We start from the raw sequence: 17,656 nt of genomic DNA, 5'->3' as shown, positions 1-17,656 counted from the left end.
ATTCCTTCCTTCCCATTCGAGCTGGAGGAAGGTGACCAGGGAGAGGAAGAGACAGGGAATGGGAGAGAAGGAGATAGAAAGTGAGACAGAGACAGCTATCAAGAGAGGCATACAGAGTGAGAGAACCACAGAAGAGAGCATAGAGGGAAGGAGTGATTTGCAGAAAGAGCAAGAGATGAAAGATAAGTTGCTTAAGAGTAAAAAGAATGAATTAGAGAATAGGGCAGTAGACAATTTTAAATGTTAATTTGTCTGTGAACAATATCATGGAAGATCAAGTTGTTACATCAAAAATGGATACACAGGATTATCATCAGGTAATAATCTAACTTGTGGATTCAGACAATGGCTAAATCCTTTTACTCTTGCAGTTTGAGACATCATCTGAAGTCCCTTTTAGTGAGCATACTTCCTGCTAAAAACTCCCCAGTATCCACTGTTTCCTTTTTAGTGGGCTTTGTTTGAGTTATGAATTAAAAAAAAAATTGTTACAAATACTTTTTGTTCTTCCTCAGGACAGTTTATAAATTGTGACTCCCAGCATAGTGAATTTAAGACAAAAATCAATGTGAACAAGAATTTGATTCACACATAGGGTCAGAACTGATGGAAATGTGAATGCAACATAGTAACAACTAAGGGAAATTGAATCAGTTTAATGGAGAGGGCATCACTCCTGCATGGTTCACTGGCCTTGTTTCAGGAAATGAATCCAATTACTGATCTTAGCCCATTTTCTAATTCTATTAAAAACAAGGAAGTTCTGTACATTTAACATTTAAACTTGCACAAATAACATTTCACCAACCAGGTACATTCTCCTGCCACACTTCAGTCCAAAGGTCAGAGTCATTGGTTTCCCCTTTATCTTCATCTGGGATTTCATGCATTCCAAGAAAAGCAAGAGGCAAGGCCACGACTGCATGGTGCTTGATTACATCGGGGCTGTGACGTCCAATAGCATGTACTGTTAGTGCACATGCCGATCGATAGACTAGCTCTGGAAATAAATCACAAGACGGGACAATTTCTCAAATCAGTTGAATGGACCATAGAATTTATTAAGCACATAGGATACAAATAAACTATGCACACTTACAAGTCACAGCAAGATGGGGGTGCTGTTTCGTACTCGCTGTAAACCTTTGACTACTGAAATTGGTTCCACTTTCAAAATATATCTTTTAGACATCTGCCAGTTTAAAAATTGATATACTTGATATGTTTATTTTGGTGAAATATGCTAGTACAAAGGGTTAACCCACACGTGTACGATTCCTACAAAATTAGAAGTTCTGTCACCCAAGTCCATTCCTGTAGGTATGTTTTTAAAGAACTCTTTTCAGCTCAGTAACTACTAGCAACTACCCTGTTGCAACGTTATGCTTCATAGGTTTCAACAGATGATACTGATGAATGTCAACAATAAAATCAGTGAAAGAGACAAAGCATTAGACAGTTGCTGTTGATCCATTTCATACCTAGAATTACATGTAATCTCTATGTGCAAATTCTAAAATAGAAACGGGACTTTTGGCCCAACCAGTCCATGTTGGTGTTTATCCTCCACATGAGCAATTGCCCTAATCCCATTTGTTCACCCTGTTCAGATATCCCTTTAATCTCCCCTTCCTTCAACCACCAATCTAACTGATTCGTAAATGGTGACATGACCTCTGCTTCAGTCACTAACTTTGACTTCACAATCCTCTGTTTAAAAAAAAACAAACACTTTGTCCTGCTCTCTGACCGAAATCTCTTACATTTAATCTTAAATCTAGATTCCCTTGTTCTTGCATTCTGAAATTCATGTTGGCTCCTTCTAAGTATTTTCTCTTTATAGAATAATATTGCACAGAAGGAAGTAATTCGGCCCATTATGCCTGTGCTGGCTCTTTGAAAGAGCAATCCAATCAGTCCCACTCCCCTGCCCTTTCCCCAAAGCCCTGCAATTATTTTCCCCTTCAAGTATTTATCCAATTCGCTTTTGAAAGCTACTATTGTATCAGCTTCCACCACCCTTTCAGGTAGTACATTCCAGATCATATCTCACTGCATAAAAGAGATTCTGGTTCTTTTGCCAATTATTAATTAATTATTAATTCTCATCATCTAGATATTTAATATTTTAATTCAAAATATTCCCCACCACAGATGTTAATCTAATTGGACTGTAATTATTCGGGTTAGTTTGGTCTTTTTTTTCAAAAATGTTATTATATTGGCTACTTTCCAGTCTGCCAGCCCACATCCACTCTTAACAGTCCCGAAATTACTCCACTATTTCTTTCCCCATCTCCCTCAGGATCCTTTGATGTATCCTGTCAGATCCTGGCGTTTTGGCCTTCTTTAGCTTAACTAACTTCTCTTATACGTTCCTTTTATTTATTATAACAGCCTCTCATCTCGCTTTTAACCAATTCAGGAATTACCTCCTCCCCAATATCCTTCTCTTCCGTAAATGTAAACACTATGTAAACACTGAAACAAAGTACTTAGGTGTCCCTGTCAATTTCCAGTAATCCTCTACTAACTCACGATCCTCTCCCTCAAGGTTCCAACCTCACATTTAACTATTTGAAATGATCAATTTGTGTAAACTTTAATGTTCTTTTTAATGTTTCTTTAGATTCTCTCTTTATACTCCTCCTTGCTTTGCTTATCCTTTCCTTATTTTCAACATACCTATAGGACCACATGTCCTCCTTTCCAATTGCTTTTTCCATGGCTTTCTGAAACTGAAGTAGTCTCCTTTGTTTTTTTCTTAAAATGGTATATATTTATTCTGCATCTCTGCACCCTCCTTTTTAAAAATGTCCCATTGTTGATTTACAGCCCTGTGCCTATTTCTATTTCCAACTCACCTGAGTTAACTCCTTCATCTTCCTAAAATCTGCCCCATTCCAATCTGGTGCCCTTGTTTTGTACCAACCGTTTCCCTTTCTATTTGGACCTTAAACCTAATCATATTGCGGCAGACCATCCAGCGCAATGGTGAGCTTGGTAAATCTCGTTTAACTTGTTGCATATATTCAATCTTGCCACTTGAAGAACAAAAATATCCAAATGGATCTTCCGATAGCACCATAGCTACATAAAGTACTGATTTCTGCAGTCGATTTTAATCTAACAAGCAAATGTTTTATCAGCTAGATCTTGATATGCCCATTTTCCCTGCAGCTGGTAGTCACTCTATTTTACAGCAGAGGTCTTTCCAATAAATAATTAATATTGTACATTGATTTGTGGCCCAATTGAAACGTTGCCCATTTCAGAATTAGCTGATTCAGGCTTTGATTCTTGATTTAAAAAAAATTGTTCGCTCTGGTTGTAATGAGCTTTTAGTAGGAAGATCGAGAAAACAAAAAATTGATTTGATTGCGTTGCCTGTTGCAGCTGCATCTTCTGATTTCAGGAATCAGAGGATTTGCAAAAATAAAAATCTAAATATGTGGGGAAAGCAAAAGGTACAGCTAAAAAGAACTTAAGAAATAGAAGCAGGAGAAGGCCATATGATCCCTCGAGCCTGATCCGCCAATCAGATCATGGCCGATCTTCGACCTCAACTCCACTTTCCTGCCCGATCCCCATATCCCTTGATAATGTTAAGTGATGATGTACAATTAGGTACACAAGCATAGATTTTCCATTTTTAGCATTAATACCAGAACTTCTACTGGTTGCGTGCAGACAATCGGAAATTGAAATGGGTGTCCGACTACCCTAAACGAAGTGGGGGGGGAGAAAAGAGAGGAGCGGGGGGGGGGGGGGGGGGGGGAAGAGGAGAGAGGTGGGTGAAGTAGAAAGATAGAGAGGGAAAGGAGGCAGGAAATGGAAGAGGTTATCTCCCTCAGTGGAGGAGGGTTACACAGGCCCCAGGATTGTCCCTCTATGGGGGTGGGACGGTTACTCAGAGAATCACGGATTTTCTCTCAGTGAGGGGTTACACTTAGATCAAGTTCTACTTTGCTTGAGGGGATTGAGTTTACTGGCTAGGGAATGTATGTTGGGGGTCAATTGAACCATTCTAATAACAGCATGGAACTTTTAAATTGTTACCATTTTTAAAAGACTAAAACCTCATCTGCTGCTTTAGTAAGATTTCTGACAGAGAGAATTTAATGAACAGAAAAATGATGCAGAGCAGCATAGTGGCCAGAAATGGAATTGCAAGCAGACTCAAGTTAAGCTCTTTAATGGGGAATTGTAAAGTCACAGGCTTTTATGACTGAAAAGCATTTCAAATGGCTACGTATTCTAAATGGGAAGCCCCTATAAAAGCACAACTTGCTGGCAACACAGGCTATTACCAATGTAATTGAGTGTGAACATAATTTACAAGGAAATCGCCGTAAAAACATTGACAGGTGAGTGGGCATACGAATTTTAATATAGAGAGAGATATATTTACCATCTTTTTCGAGATACCACGTGCAGAGTTTTTGAAATAACTTTTCAGTGCTACTGGGTCGTGCTGTCTGTAAGATAATAGTACAGTTTTGGATTATTACAAGATTGTCATAAAATTTTTAACATACAAAATCGACAGGCAGGAAAAGACCACTGGTCCATTGAGCCTGCCGCAAAGGATGTCTGGAGCATCACCATTAGGCACCCATTCCCATTAGGCACACACACACACAGGAGAGGCCAAAAAACAGAAAAAATACCCATGGCCAATCAGGGAAAAAAACAATTTGGGAAATTCCTCTGACCCACCCACCCGTCCCACCATCACCCCAGGTGATCAAAGCTAGTTCAGGAGATCACATTTACCATTGCATATACCACCTGGCATTTTACCTCCATTTTATAATATGTGATCGACTTTCAAATGACGAGCTGGTCCAGCGCACTCTCAAAGGCACAGAGAGAGTCTGCACTCACCACGTGAGCCAGTAACTTGTTCGTTCCATAGGTCTACCATTCTCTGGGAAAAGAAGAGCCGTCGAACATCTAACCTAGCCGTACCCTTACGTAACTTATATGCATGACATTTGGTCTTCCCTAAAGCATCTAGTTGAAATAGCCTATCAAGGGAATACAACCAAGCCTGATAATTTTGTACACCTCTATCAAATCACCTCAAAGTCTACGCATTTCTAAAGGGAATAGACCCAGCCTTTTAAGCCTTTCTGAATAACTAAGGTCTTTTAAGCTGGGGATCTTCCTAGAGGCTCTCCTATGGACTTTTTCCAAAAGCTTCTATATCGTCCACCATGTGAGGGGACCAAAACTGGATGCAGTATTCCAAATGCAGTCTAACCAGGGTCTAGTGCAAGGACAAGGCGGAGTGCTTTGATCTATATTGAATGGTTCTTTTTATGCAAACTAATACAGTTTGCTTTGGCTACAGCTTCGCAGCATTGGTCATGAACCCTTAGAATTATGAATAACGTCAAGATCACTTTCTCGCTCAACTGATATTAATTCGGTACCACGTAGCATGTAAGTACACTTTGTATTGGTCCTGCCCAAGTGCATTACACTGCACTTATCTAAGTTAAAGGACATCTGCCAGAATGTGGCCCATTTCCCCAGCACATTTAGACCGGCTTGCAGACCCCCTGCAGTAATATTGCATTAAAAATCAGTAATACTGTAAACTGTAAGACAACTTATTTTAAAAGCGTCCCCTATCTTTCTCAGTGTACATTCACTCTGCATTGACCGAATGTCAGATTTGCACTCCTGTGATTTGAATGCAAATGTAGAGAACCTACCAATCAAATTTCAGCATAGCTGTAGAACATTAAGGATGGCTTTTCAATTGAGGCCACTATGATTGCATCTCGGAGACCTAGGTTCAAATCCAGTGCAGACTGAAGCATCTCAAGTGGAATTGGTTGGAAAAGTCTCAACTCAATTTTTAGTGCAGGTCCACAGCATAAATGTGCCATTTATTAGTGAGAATTTTTTTTAGGAACTAGAAACGGTTAAATGTTGGTTTGGATCAATGGTAGCACCCTCGCCTTCCGAATCCTGGCCAACACTCATCCCTCACTGAAAACCAAAAACATATCAACTGATCAATCGGCTTGTTGTTTTGCGTGGAATCTTGCAAATGCAGCAAATTGGCTGTCTTGCTTCAAAAAGTAATTAATTGGTTGTGAAATGCTTTGTGATGCATGAAGATATAAAAGGTGCTGTACTGATGCAAATCTTTCTTTCATTGGGCCCAACATGGCCTCTTTTTGACAGATCAATCCCACATAAGACCTCACCATATTGCTCAATCCTTTCTCCCTACAGAAAATCTAATTGTCTCTTGAACCCATTTATACCACTTGCTTCAGAGGCCTTCCCCAGTAATTTATCCCACAACTCTGTGACTCTTTGGGTGAGTGCTCCAGGTGACTTTCTTTCTTACTTCCTCATTTTTAATCTCAGGTCACTTTTACCAAAATGCACATTTTTCCTGATCAACGTTGTCAATTATGTCCATTATCTTGTCACCTTAAAGCCTCTTTTCCAAAGAAAACATGCCCAACTTCCTTAATGTATAATTTAAACTTCAAATATACAGGCATATTGTTGTTGCTTGTCTCTGTTGCTTCTCAAGGGCAATAAGACTTCTACTATGATTGGGGGAACCAGAACTCCCAACAGTACTCCAGAGGAGATTTGACCGAAGTTTTTATACAGCAAGAATACATCATCTGACATGATTCTCTGCTGATGCAATACAGTGTCTTACTTCCACTGCAGTTTAGCATTGGGCTGACCATTTCATTCACAATAATTCCAAGATCTCTTTCCTAATCGGTATGGGCCTAGGGCTGTTTCATGCAATACATACACCCCACTTTTTGTTTCTTCCCCCCCCATACTGATTATTTTACACATCCATATTGACCTGTACCACCACCTCCTGGTCCAGCAATTTAAAAGATCCAAGTCCTTCTGGATATGGTTGCATCTGGTTTCAAGACTCTTGTTTAGCACAAATTAGCATTCTCATCGAGAGCTGAGAGCAGCTGGTTTTGGAAAATGGAAAAACAAAACTTGCACTGCTGCAATGAGGCTTTGATGTAAGCAGTTAAGGTATGTTTTGAGGCAGAGTAAGAAGAGTTTTACTCTACAACTCACAGATGCAATACTTGTACGGGTTTGCTAAATGCTGACATCAGATTCCAAAGGTATCCAAGTGTTCTGGCGTGCGTCACCTTTTACAGCACAAAAATTCATAACGTAAGAACATTAGAAATAGGAGCAGGAGTAGGCTGTACGGCCCCTCGAGCCTGCTCCGCCATTCAATAAGATCATGGCTGATCTTCGACCTCAACTCCACTTTCCCACCCTATCCCCATATCCCTTGATTCCCTTAGTGTCCAAAAACCTATCGATCAGTCTTGAATATACTCAACGACTGAGCATCCGCAGCCCTCTGGGGTACAGAATTCCAAAGATTCACAACCCTCAGTGAAGAAATTTTTCCTCATCTCGGTCCTAAACGGCCGACCTCTTATCTTAAGACTATGACCCCTAGTTCTAGATTCTCCAGCCAGGGGAAACAGCCTCTCAGCATTTACCCTGTCAAGCCCTCTAAGAGTTTCAATGAAATCACCTCTCATTCTTCTAAATTCCAGAGAATATAGGCCCATTCTTCACAATCTCTCCTCATGGGACAACCCTCTCATCCCAGGAATCAATCTAGTGATCCTCTAAGGCAAGTATATCCTTCCTTAGGTAAGAAGACCAAAGCTGTACTTTGCCAAACTCAAATATATTCCTTTCCATTTGTTTCCCAGTTATTTAGCACCTAAAGTCACATAGCACCTTAAGTACTGTAGAAACTCACCCGGACCAAATGACCCATTGCTACAGCGAATGCTTTTCGTATGACACTGCTACGATCATTTAAACCAGAGAGCAGGGCACTCATCAATTTACCTGTAAGTAACGAGAGAAAAAAATATTACAACAGAATCAGACAATGCAATGGTGTCTCTCATTTCAGTCAACGGTTTTTGTTATTTGTGTGGGGCACATTTTCTTCCCCATTGTTGCAAATAGTTCTTTTTCAACTTAAGAGTTTGACACTAACATTAACAAAACAACATAATGTGAAGCAAATTTAGTCACTTGGCTTTGGAATGGCATCTGTATACAATCTGGAATGCACTGCCTGAAAGGGCGGTGGAAGCAGATTCAATAGTAACTTTCAAAAAGGAATTGGATAAATACCTGATGGGGAAAAAATTGCAGGGCTCTGGGGAAAGAGCAGGGGAGTGGGATAATTGGATAGCTCTTTCAAAGAGCCGGTACAGGCACAATGGGCTGAGTGGCCTCCTTCTGTGCTGTATGATTCTATGAATTTAACATTTAAGATGGAAAATAGTTCTCACAGTTAATCAACTCGTGATGGTAGACTTTTTGCAGCCGTCTCCTAAAATAAAATAAACAATGCCAATCAGCAATTTATCTGTATACTAACCTGCATAGGGATTTAAGTCTTGTGGACATTTGGTCACCAAAAAAACTACCACATGAGCACAGCCTCCCTGTGAATCAGAACAGCATATTAACCGGGGGTTAGCACTTTGATCAGCTTCATTGAACGTGATAAATTGATGGGTTTTAATTAATACAAATGATGGCATTGAAAGGCACCAAAGCAGAAATATAATCATGATAATAAAGTAACAGTCTCAAAGTTCAAATTTTGCTTATTTTTGGAAGAAAATTACTTCAACAGGTTATACACAATATTTCTTTCAAATTCCTCTCTTTTTCCCTCTTCCTCAACCTGAAGATGTTAACTTATGCTGGGGAACAGTTCCACGGGTACTTGTAATTCTCCAATATGTAACTCCAGTGGGAATTCTTCATATATGAGCCTGAACAGTGGAGTATTAGAAAGATGTGTGAGCATGGAAGAAGAGGTATTATAGCCTCATCCTGCCCACACGTACATTTTCCAGCAGGGGTTACTTAGCAATTGTTACTAAGCTAACTGCAGTGTTCCTATCAACATCAACCCAACTGAAGTCGGCTAATGCAGCAGAGACCAGGAACTGAAGTTAGAACCTTTCGAGTCTCTGATTCGGTTTCACACACGATGGCAGATTTACCCACTAAGGAAGCAGGGGATTTACCACATTAAAATACTAGATAAACGCTTGGCCTTTTCACACCTACAATGCTGATGGACTCATCACGGAGAGTATTTAAGTGCACTAAATCCCACAAACCACACACAATGGATCACTAAAATAGTAGGCTGCTGGTTTCTTACCAGCCCACATATTTTAATTTACGAGGAGGAAACTTTTAATGGCGTGACAGTGAGAGTTTAAAGTTTAACCCATGCAAATGTGATCAAAACGATTAGTTGCAAATATCTATTTTGAGACATTTCAATACTCACTTTGGTTCCAAGACCTACTCCACTCTTTAGCAGTTCACACAACTTAGGAACTAGATCTCCGAGAACAGATGCATCGAGATGCTGGAGACACTATAGAATAAAAAGATGCAGGCAAGAATGGAAAAATATCTCTATTTAAAATTGTAACGTCTCAACTATTAACCTTGTAGATTGTGTAAACACAAGCAGTGCCAACTCCAATATTGTCAAGGGGTACAAAAGGTAACATTTACTACTAAGAGAAAAAGAGTAGACTTGTGAAAGGGACAATTTTAAAACCAGAAATTTAATAGATTTATACTGGGAAGCAAAATCACTTCACTTCCCAGCAGGAGATTTTCTTTTGGTTTTCAGATTAAAATACTAGTTACCTGCTTAGCCTTTTCACACTTACCATGTTGATGGTCTCCATCATTGGAGAAGATTTAGCTGCACTAAGTCTGGCACTGTCCATAGCAGCCTAGTATTTAAAAAAAGCAAAAATGTTCACTAAGTCAGACAAATTAATTAGAAAGTATGCTGTACAATACAAACGTTAGATATTATACTTCACCTTCTCTTGTTCTGTGGCACGTAGACTCAAATAATTGAGGACCTGTGGCTCAAGTACACTTAACGATTCTAACAAGGTGGGGATAAGTCTTGGTGCATGTGGCTTTAACAGTGCCCCTGCACTTTTGCTAATTTTCACAAGGGTGTTGATACTATGTAAAGAAAACAGATTTATTACAAATAAAAATCACATTCTAATAAAATTGAGGTATCTGTGAAAAATATAACTATTTTCCTTAGGAAGTTTTCAGAAATGAAGAGGAATGCACATAAGGGAAATGAGAGACCTTCGATCCTATAGGCACGTTGGCATGACAATTGTTTGAAATGTTACAAGTTGGCAGCAAAGATACCACTAGCTAAATACCAGTGCCAAGTCATACCAAAACCAAACTGTATAGCAACCTACTTTTGCTAATTAAGCAGACTCTATTCTAGAAAGGAGATCTATATCACAAGTAAATGCTCTTGGTGCAGCTGCAGAGAATACACAATTCTCCAAATGAATTACTTTCTAAAGTTACTGAATCCAGGCTACCCAGGATAGCAGGAACTTGTTCACGTATGGATCCGCAAGAACCTTTATTGGAAGGGCCACAATAGTGAAAACAGTAAAGGGAAATCTACAATGTATTTACATGTGGTCTATATTCACCTGCAGCCAGGACCACAACAAAAGATTTCCCCAGCTCTGTCACGAGCACTTGTGAGTCACGAGCACTTGTGAGTCACTCCCAGATTCCCCATGAATCATATAGCCCTAAACGTTTGCACCACAGGAGGCTGTCATTTGGTCCATTGTCTCTGTGCCAGCTCTTTGTTAGAGCAATTTGAACGTAATCACATTGCCCTGCTCTCTACCTTTGTATCAACCTCTGATTGAAAAACTTATCAACTTTTCCCTTAAAAGATATAATGGTCTCTGCCTCAACTACTCCCCATGGAAAGAAATTTCTCCTAACCTCTTTTCTTTCACTCAGTAACAACTTTAAATTCATGACCCTTTATCACTGACTACCCAGAGTAAATAACCTTTCCCTATGCAGCCCATCAAAACCCTTCATAATTTTAAAAACCTTTATTAAATCTCCTCTTAGTCGTTGCTTCAGTGGAAATATTTCAAATATCTCCTGTCTGTCCATTCTGCTAACCTGTATGTTCTCCTGAAGTTTCATATCCTACTTTTGTCACATCAGCAAATTTTGGTAGCCTGCTCCCTATGCCCAAGTTCTAATCATATATATATATTTATCTCTCAAGATCAAGTGTGAAACCAGCCCTGAACCCTAGGGTACACCGCTCCTAACTCTTCTCCAATACAAGCAACACACATTGACCCTAATCCTTTGTTTCCTGTCCAACCAACTTTCCATTCATGTTGCTGCATTTCCGTGCACATCACATCCCTACATTTTTCTAACAAACCTCCTGTGAGACACCTCGCTGAACGGCTTCTGAAAATCCACATGCACACCAATCACATTTTCAAACAACTTCCCTTTGACAAATTCACATTAGCCATCTTGATTATTATACGTTCTAAATGCTCACTAATTTGATTTCAAATTACAGATTCTACAGACTAATTGGTCTAGTTACTCGGTTTATTCTTCTTTTTGTTTTTGAACACGTGTACATTGACTATTCTCCAGTGCCCCAGGGCATTTTTCCTATCTAAGGAGGTTTTAAAAATTGTCGGAGCCTACACTATCTCTTCCATGACTTACTTTAACAGCTGAGGGGGTGCATGCCAATAGGGTCTGGTGCCGTAGCCACCTGGCAGTCAGCTACATTTTTCAGAATCAATTTATTTTCTACAGTTATCTCTGATAATTGTTCCATATCCTCCTCCAGTACATCTACATTTTCACTTCTAACGCCATTTGTAAATATTAACAAAATACTTACTTAATATCTATTTATGAGGAGTTTTGATCAAGTAGAAACCGTTCCCACTGGCAGGACGGCTGGTAACTAGCAGACACAGATTTAAGATAATTGGCAAAAAAATCCAGGAGGGAGATGAGGAGAATTTTTTTTTAAAACTCAGCGAATTGTTATGATCTTGAATACACTGCCTGAAAGAGCGGTGGAAGATGATTCAATAGTAACTTTCAAAAGGGAATTGGATATATACTTCAAAAGGAGAAATTTGCAGGGCTATGGGGAAAGAGCAGGCGAGTGGGGCTAGTTGAATAGCTCTTCAAAGAGCCGGCACGGTGGGCCGAATGGCCTCCTGTGCTGTATGATTCTATAATCTTACTGTACCTTCATCCATCACAACTATATCCTTCCCTTCACCTGAGTAGTGGTCCTACTCCCTTTAAATATTTTTTTATTTTATATACTCATAAAAACCCTCATCATTTCTTTTTATATTATCTGCTAGCCTTTTATCACAACCTTCTAATCTTCTCTTTCACTTTGTGTAGTCATGATGTTTTTCAGTGTTGCTGCCCGTAGTTTTATGTTTTATCTCAGTAGTTTTTCCACCTGCTCCCATGGTGTCCTTTGCACTGGGACTAGGCCAATTTTGATGGTATTAGACAGGAACTTTCAGAAGTTGATTGGGAGAGTCTGTTGGCAGGCAAAGGGACGACTGGTAAGTGGGAGGCTTTCAAAAGTGTGTTAACCAGGGTTCAGGGTAAGCACATTCCTTATAAAGTGAAGGGCAAGGCTGGTAGAAGTAGGGAACCTTGGATGACTCGGGAGATTGTGGCCCTAGTCAAAAAGAAGAAGGAGGCATATGACATGCATAGGCAGCTGGGATCAAGTGGATCCCTTGAAGAGTATAGAGATTGCCGGAGTAGAGTTAAGAGAGAAATCAGGAGGGCAAAAAAGGGACATGAGATTGCTTTGGCAGATAAGGCAAAGGAGAATCCAAAGAGCTTCTACAAATACATAAAGGGCAAAAGAGTAACTAGGGAGAGAGTAGGGCCTCTTAAGGATCAACAAGGTCATCTATGTGCGGAACCACAAGAGATGGGTGAGATCCTGAATGAATATTTCACATCGGTATTTATGGATGTTAGGGAACTTGGGGAAATAAATAGTGATGTCTTGAGGAGTGTACATATTACAGAGAGGGAGGTGCTGGAAGTCTTAACGTGCATCAAGGTAGATAAATCTCCAGGACCCGATGAAATGTATCCCAGGACGTTATGGGAGGTTAGGGAGGAAATTGCGGGTCCCCTAGCAGAGATATTTGAATCATCGACAGCTACAGGTGAGGTGCCTGAAGATTGGAGGGTAGCAAATGTTGTGCCTTTGTTTAAGAAGGGCGGCAGGGAAAAGCCTGGGAACTACAGACCGGTGAGCCTGACATCTGTAGTGGGTAAGTTGTTAGAGGGTATTCTGAGGGACAGGATCTACAGGCATTTGGAGAGGCAGGGACTGATTAGGAACAGTCAGCATGGTTTTGTGAGAGGAAAATCATTTCTCACGAATTTGATTGAGTTTTTTGAAGGGGTAACCAAGAAGATAGATGAGGGCTGTGCAGTAGACGTGGTCTACATGGACTTCAGCAAAGCCTTTGACAAGGTACCACATGGTAGGTTGTTACATAAGGTTAAATCTCACGGGATCCAAGGTGAGGCAGCCAATTGGATACAAAATTGGCTTGACGACAGAAGACAGAGGGTGGTTGTAGAGGGTTGTGTTTCAAACTGGAGGCCTGTGTCCAGCGGTGTGCCTCAGGGATCGGTGCTGGATCCGCTGTTATTTGTTATTTGTTATTTATATTAATGATTTGGATGAGAATTTAGGAGGCATGGTTAGTAAGTTTGCAGATGACACCAAGATTGGTGGCATTGTGGACAGTGAAGAAGGTTATCTAGGATTGCAACGGGATCTTGATAAATTGGGCCAGTGGGCCGATGAATGGCAGATGGAGTTTAATTTAGATAAATGTGAGGTGATGCATTTTGGTAGATCGAATCGGGCCAGGACCTACTCCGTTAATGGTAGGGCGTTGGGGAGAGTGATAGAACAAAGAGATCTAGGAGTACAGGTTCATAGCTCCTTGAAAGTGGAGTCACAGGTGGATAGGGTGGTGAAGAAGGCATTCGGCATGCTTGGTTTCATTGGTCAGAACATTGAATACAGGAGTTGGGATGTCTTGATGAAGTTGTACAAGACATTAGTAAGGCCACACTTGGAATACTGTGTACAGTTCTGGTCACCCTATTATAGAAAGGATATTATTAAACTAGAAAGAGTGCAGAAAAGATTTACTAGGATGCTACTGGGACTTGATGGTTTGACTTATAGGGAGAGGTTAGATAGACTGGGACTTTTTTCCCTGGAGAGTAGGAGGTATTGGGGTGATCTTATAGAAGTCTATAAAATAATGAGGGGCATAGATAAGGTAGATAGTCAAAATCTTTTCCCAAAGGTAGGGGAGTCTATAACGAGGGGGCATAGATTTAAGGTGAGAGGGGAGAGATACAAAAGGGTCCAGAGGGGCAATTTTTTCACTCAAAGGGTGGTGAGTGTCTGGAACGAGCTGCCAGAGGCAGTAGTAGAGGCGGGTACAATTTTGTCTTTTAAAAAGCATTTGGACAGTTACATGGGTAAGATGGGTATAGAGGGATATGGGCCAAGTACAGGAAATTGGGACTAGCTTAGTGGTATAAACTGGGCGACATGGACATGTTGGGCCGAAGGGCCTGTTTCCATGTTGTAAACTTCTATGATTCTATACCATTTGGGACTTCTAGTCACGACCGCAAAAAAGGCCATTTATTCCCCCGATTTTAGGATCTCCCATTACTACCAATCCCTTATTACAGTAGGCCGCCTGCCTCTCATCACCCTGGTTTACAATGTTGCTTAGGACCACCTTCCTGAGTCACTGTCTACCTCACAGCTGTCCAATAGTAGGTGCCTATTGGATGAGGGGCACAATATGTATGCAAGATTATGAAATTTCCTTTTCAGAGCTTATTACTAATGGAAACAGTGCACCAGGCAGCAAAAGTGCCCTTTCACTCCTCGCTGAAGCAGGTTTAGCAAAGTCTTCTCCCTCTTACCCCACTCTCAGAAAAGTATTTTACATAGAACTAACCTAGTTTATAGAAATTAAAGGTGGTGTAAAATTGAGTGAGAATAATTTCGCACAAGTGTGCAAAAAGGGAGAGTCAATATCACCAACAAGGGCACACCTCCATAACAGTGAACATTTTTAACTAAAGCAAGCTTTTGCTACAGGCTGAATTGTTTGGAAAGCAAAATTAGAGATACCAGATTTCTACCTTGTAGGCTCACCAGCATCCTTTGAATGATATGCATCTTCCACACATCATAGAAGTATTTTTTATCCTATTTTTTTCGGATTGCAAGTGCTGGTAATGGTTCTGCTGTTGTCATTTACAGCTCCTCTAGACAGATATTTTGTTTCTTTACTTGTCCTATTACCACCCTCCTTGCTTTGCACCATCACCCCTTTTGTCATTTAATCACCCTTGCCCTCAACTCTATCTCAGACCTTCCCCTTTTGTTCTTTCCTCCCCTCCCTTTCCCTGGCTCTGTACTTGTTTAAAAACTTTAACATCTTCCGGTTCTTGACGAAAGGTCTTCGTCCTGAAACGTTAACTCTGTTTCTTTCTCCACAGATGCTGCCTCACTTGCTGAGCTTTTCTGTTTTTATTTATCATGGAAGTATAGCCTAGCTTAATGGGCTCTGGGAGAGCCATGGGCTAAACAGGCATATAAAGCAGTCATGAAGGTGTAAGGAGTTGTGCCATGCATGTTCCACTACTGTCATATAAAGCCCCAGGGTCTACCAATTTGGCCTGAAGCCCAAATTATGCTGTTCAACACTTAATGCTAACTGTGCTCCCAGAATGGAGCACTCAATTCAAACATAATTCAAGCTCCAATTCCTGACTCTTTAGTCTATATGCCCACTCTCACTCCCTTGTCAGCCACCTCAATGTTTAAATACTTGCCCCCCTCTGGTTGTACACTGAGATTGATTCTAAAATTAACCGTTTTCACCTGATTGAGCTCCAATTCTTACTTTAATACAAATATGAAAGCACTGAATTTGGTGCAAATGGAAACATTTTTAAGAATAAACACCAAATTCCCCCACCAAAAAAACAGAAACTCGACATATAATCATCGAGTCATCAAATAACCGTGTGAAAACTATCAGCAAGTTATTTTCATCCCAGGAGCGTTTTTCATTTTGGCTGATTTTTAAAAAATGAGCGCCGATTACATCTTCAGGGAAAATGGCGCTTGGAAGCTTGAGCCCAACAATGTCAGAAGGGTGAATTATAAAGGACAAATGGTGTTGATTATATGTAACTTTTTTTAAACAAAGTACATAAGTGATGACACCCTCCTTTAAATATTTTGCAATTCTAAATTTGGTCTGCAATACATACATAACGTTATCCAAAACTTAGGCAAGTTTTAAAAGGTTTCTGATTTTTTTTCCTTCTCGACATTGGCTTCATGGTATATAAAGATGTACCTTAGAGATTGAACTTCTGCTACAGTGCTCATAATGCCTTTGTCCAATAAGCAAGGCAAGAGCACAGCGACAACTCGCTGACCAGCAGCACCATTGGAAGGTTCACACATACGTACGGACACCTGTAAAGCAAACGCATTCAACTGTTATGACAAAGACAGCGTATCAACATTTATTATTTTATAACTCCCAAATTATGAAAATATTTCACATTATACAATATGTACAAGAGTCTGAGTCTTCCCATCATCCCTGGCTCCCATCCTTAACACATTAAGTCCTTATCCTTGTTTGCAAATCTCTCCATGTCTTTACTTCACCTCCTCTCATGGTCAGCATTGTTACACAAAATGTACAGCATAGAAACAGGCCGTTCGGCCCAACTGGTCTATCCCGGCCTTTACGCTCCACATGAGCCTTCTCCCACCCCTCTTCATCTAACCATATCAGCATAAGTTACTTTTCCTTTCTCCCTCATATTTTTCTCGCTTCCCTTTAAATGCATCTATGCTATTCGCCTCAACTACTTTGTGTGGTGGTAAAGCTGAAACAAATGCAACATTGATATGAAGTTTCTCAAAATTTGGATCACATTCTAACGGTAGAGAGAAATAATCTTCACATCATTTTTTCCTTGATTGATTTCGGCCTTCCGTAATTTAAAAAAAAATTTAACCATGCCAACTAAATATATTCACTCATGTATATGTGCTAATTAAGCTCCACACATTGTGTGCCATATGGCGGTAGGACCTGAGCTTACTCCCGTGATTCCCCCGCACAGCAAGTTTCCAACTCCAGCTGTGTCATCCTGTGAAGCACATTAACACAGGCTGGGGTTGGGCGGAATTAAAAAATTAAAATAAAAATCGATCAGAGGGAGAGAAAATCTACCCTGCTCTGGTGCACCTCACAACAAACAGGCTGCAGTGCAATACAGGTGGAGGTATAGGAGCAGGTTGCCTACCAATTATTTGGCTAAAAAATGAGAGTTTATCTTGTTTGCTTTGATATTTGAATGAAGATCTTTATGCTTAAACCATTAAAAAAGATAATCAGCAACAGAAAACTTAAATGTAGAGAAAGCAGTTAAAAAAAAGTTTTCAAGTTCAAAGCAGCAGTTTTGATTGCTGTAGTTCAGTTATGTGCCCTCTTATTTATTGAGTCTAGATGGCTGAAAACTCGGTCAATTAGTTGAGTTACTAGGCTACTGTAAAGACCTGCAGCTTTAGCTGATAAAGTTAATGGGCCAC

General features: G+C 40.2%; 1 protein-coding gene across 1 annotated transcript in view; it reads right to left on the bottom strand.

The window, feature by feature from the left end:
- ecpas (Ecm29 proteasome adaptor and scaffold) overlaps positions 1-17,656 on the bottom strand; it is a 100,764-nt gene that overhangs the window by 11,893 nt on the left and 71,215 nt on the right. Inside the window, exons 34-41 of the mRNA XM_067983574.1 lie at positions 16,404-16,525; positions 9,924-10,074; positions 9,765-9,830; positions 9,371-9,460; positions 8,438-8,504; positions 7,802-7,893; positions 4,412-4,478; positions 809-1,000 (exon numbers count right to left, since the gene is read on the bottom strand). Of these exons, the coding sequence (XP_067839675.1) occupies positions 809-1,000; positions 4,412-4,478; positions 7,802-7,893; positions 8,438-8,504; positions 9,371-9,460; positions 9,765-9,830; positions 9,924-10,074; positions 16,404-16,525 (847 nt within the window). The remainder of the gene's footprint in view (positions 1-808; positions 1,001-4,411; positions 4,479-7,801; positions 7,894-8,437; positions 8,505-9,370; positions 9,461-9,764; positions 9,831-9,923; positions 10,075-16,403; positions 16,526-17,656) is intronic.

The sequence above is a fragment of the Heptranchias perlo genome, chromosome 4 (genome assembly GCF_035084215.1).
Source record: "Heptranchias perlo isolate sHepPer1 chromosome 4, sHepPer1.hap1, whole genome shotgun sequence".
Taxonomy (NCBI): Eukaryota; Metazoa; Chordata; class Chondrichthyes; order Hexanchiformes; family Hexanchidae; genus Heptranchias; species Heptranchias perlo.
The sequence above is the reverse complement of the archived record's forward strand: the minus strand, read 5'-3'. Positions and strand labels throughout refer to the sequence as shown.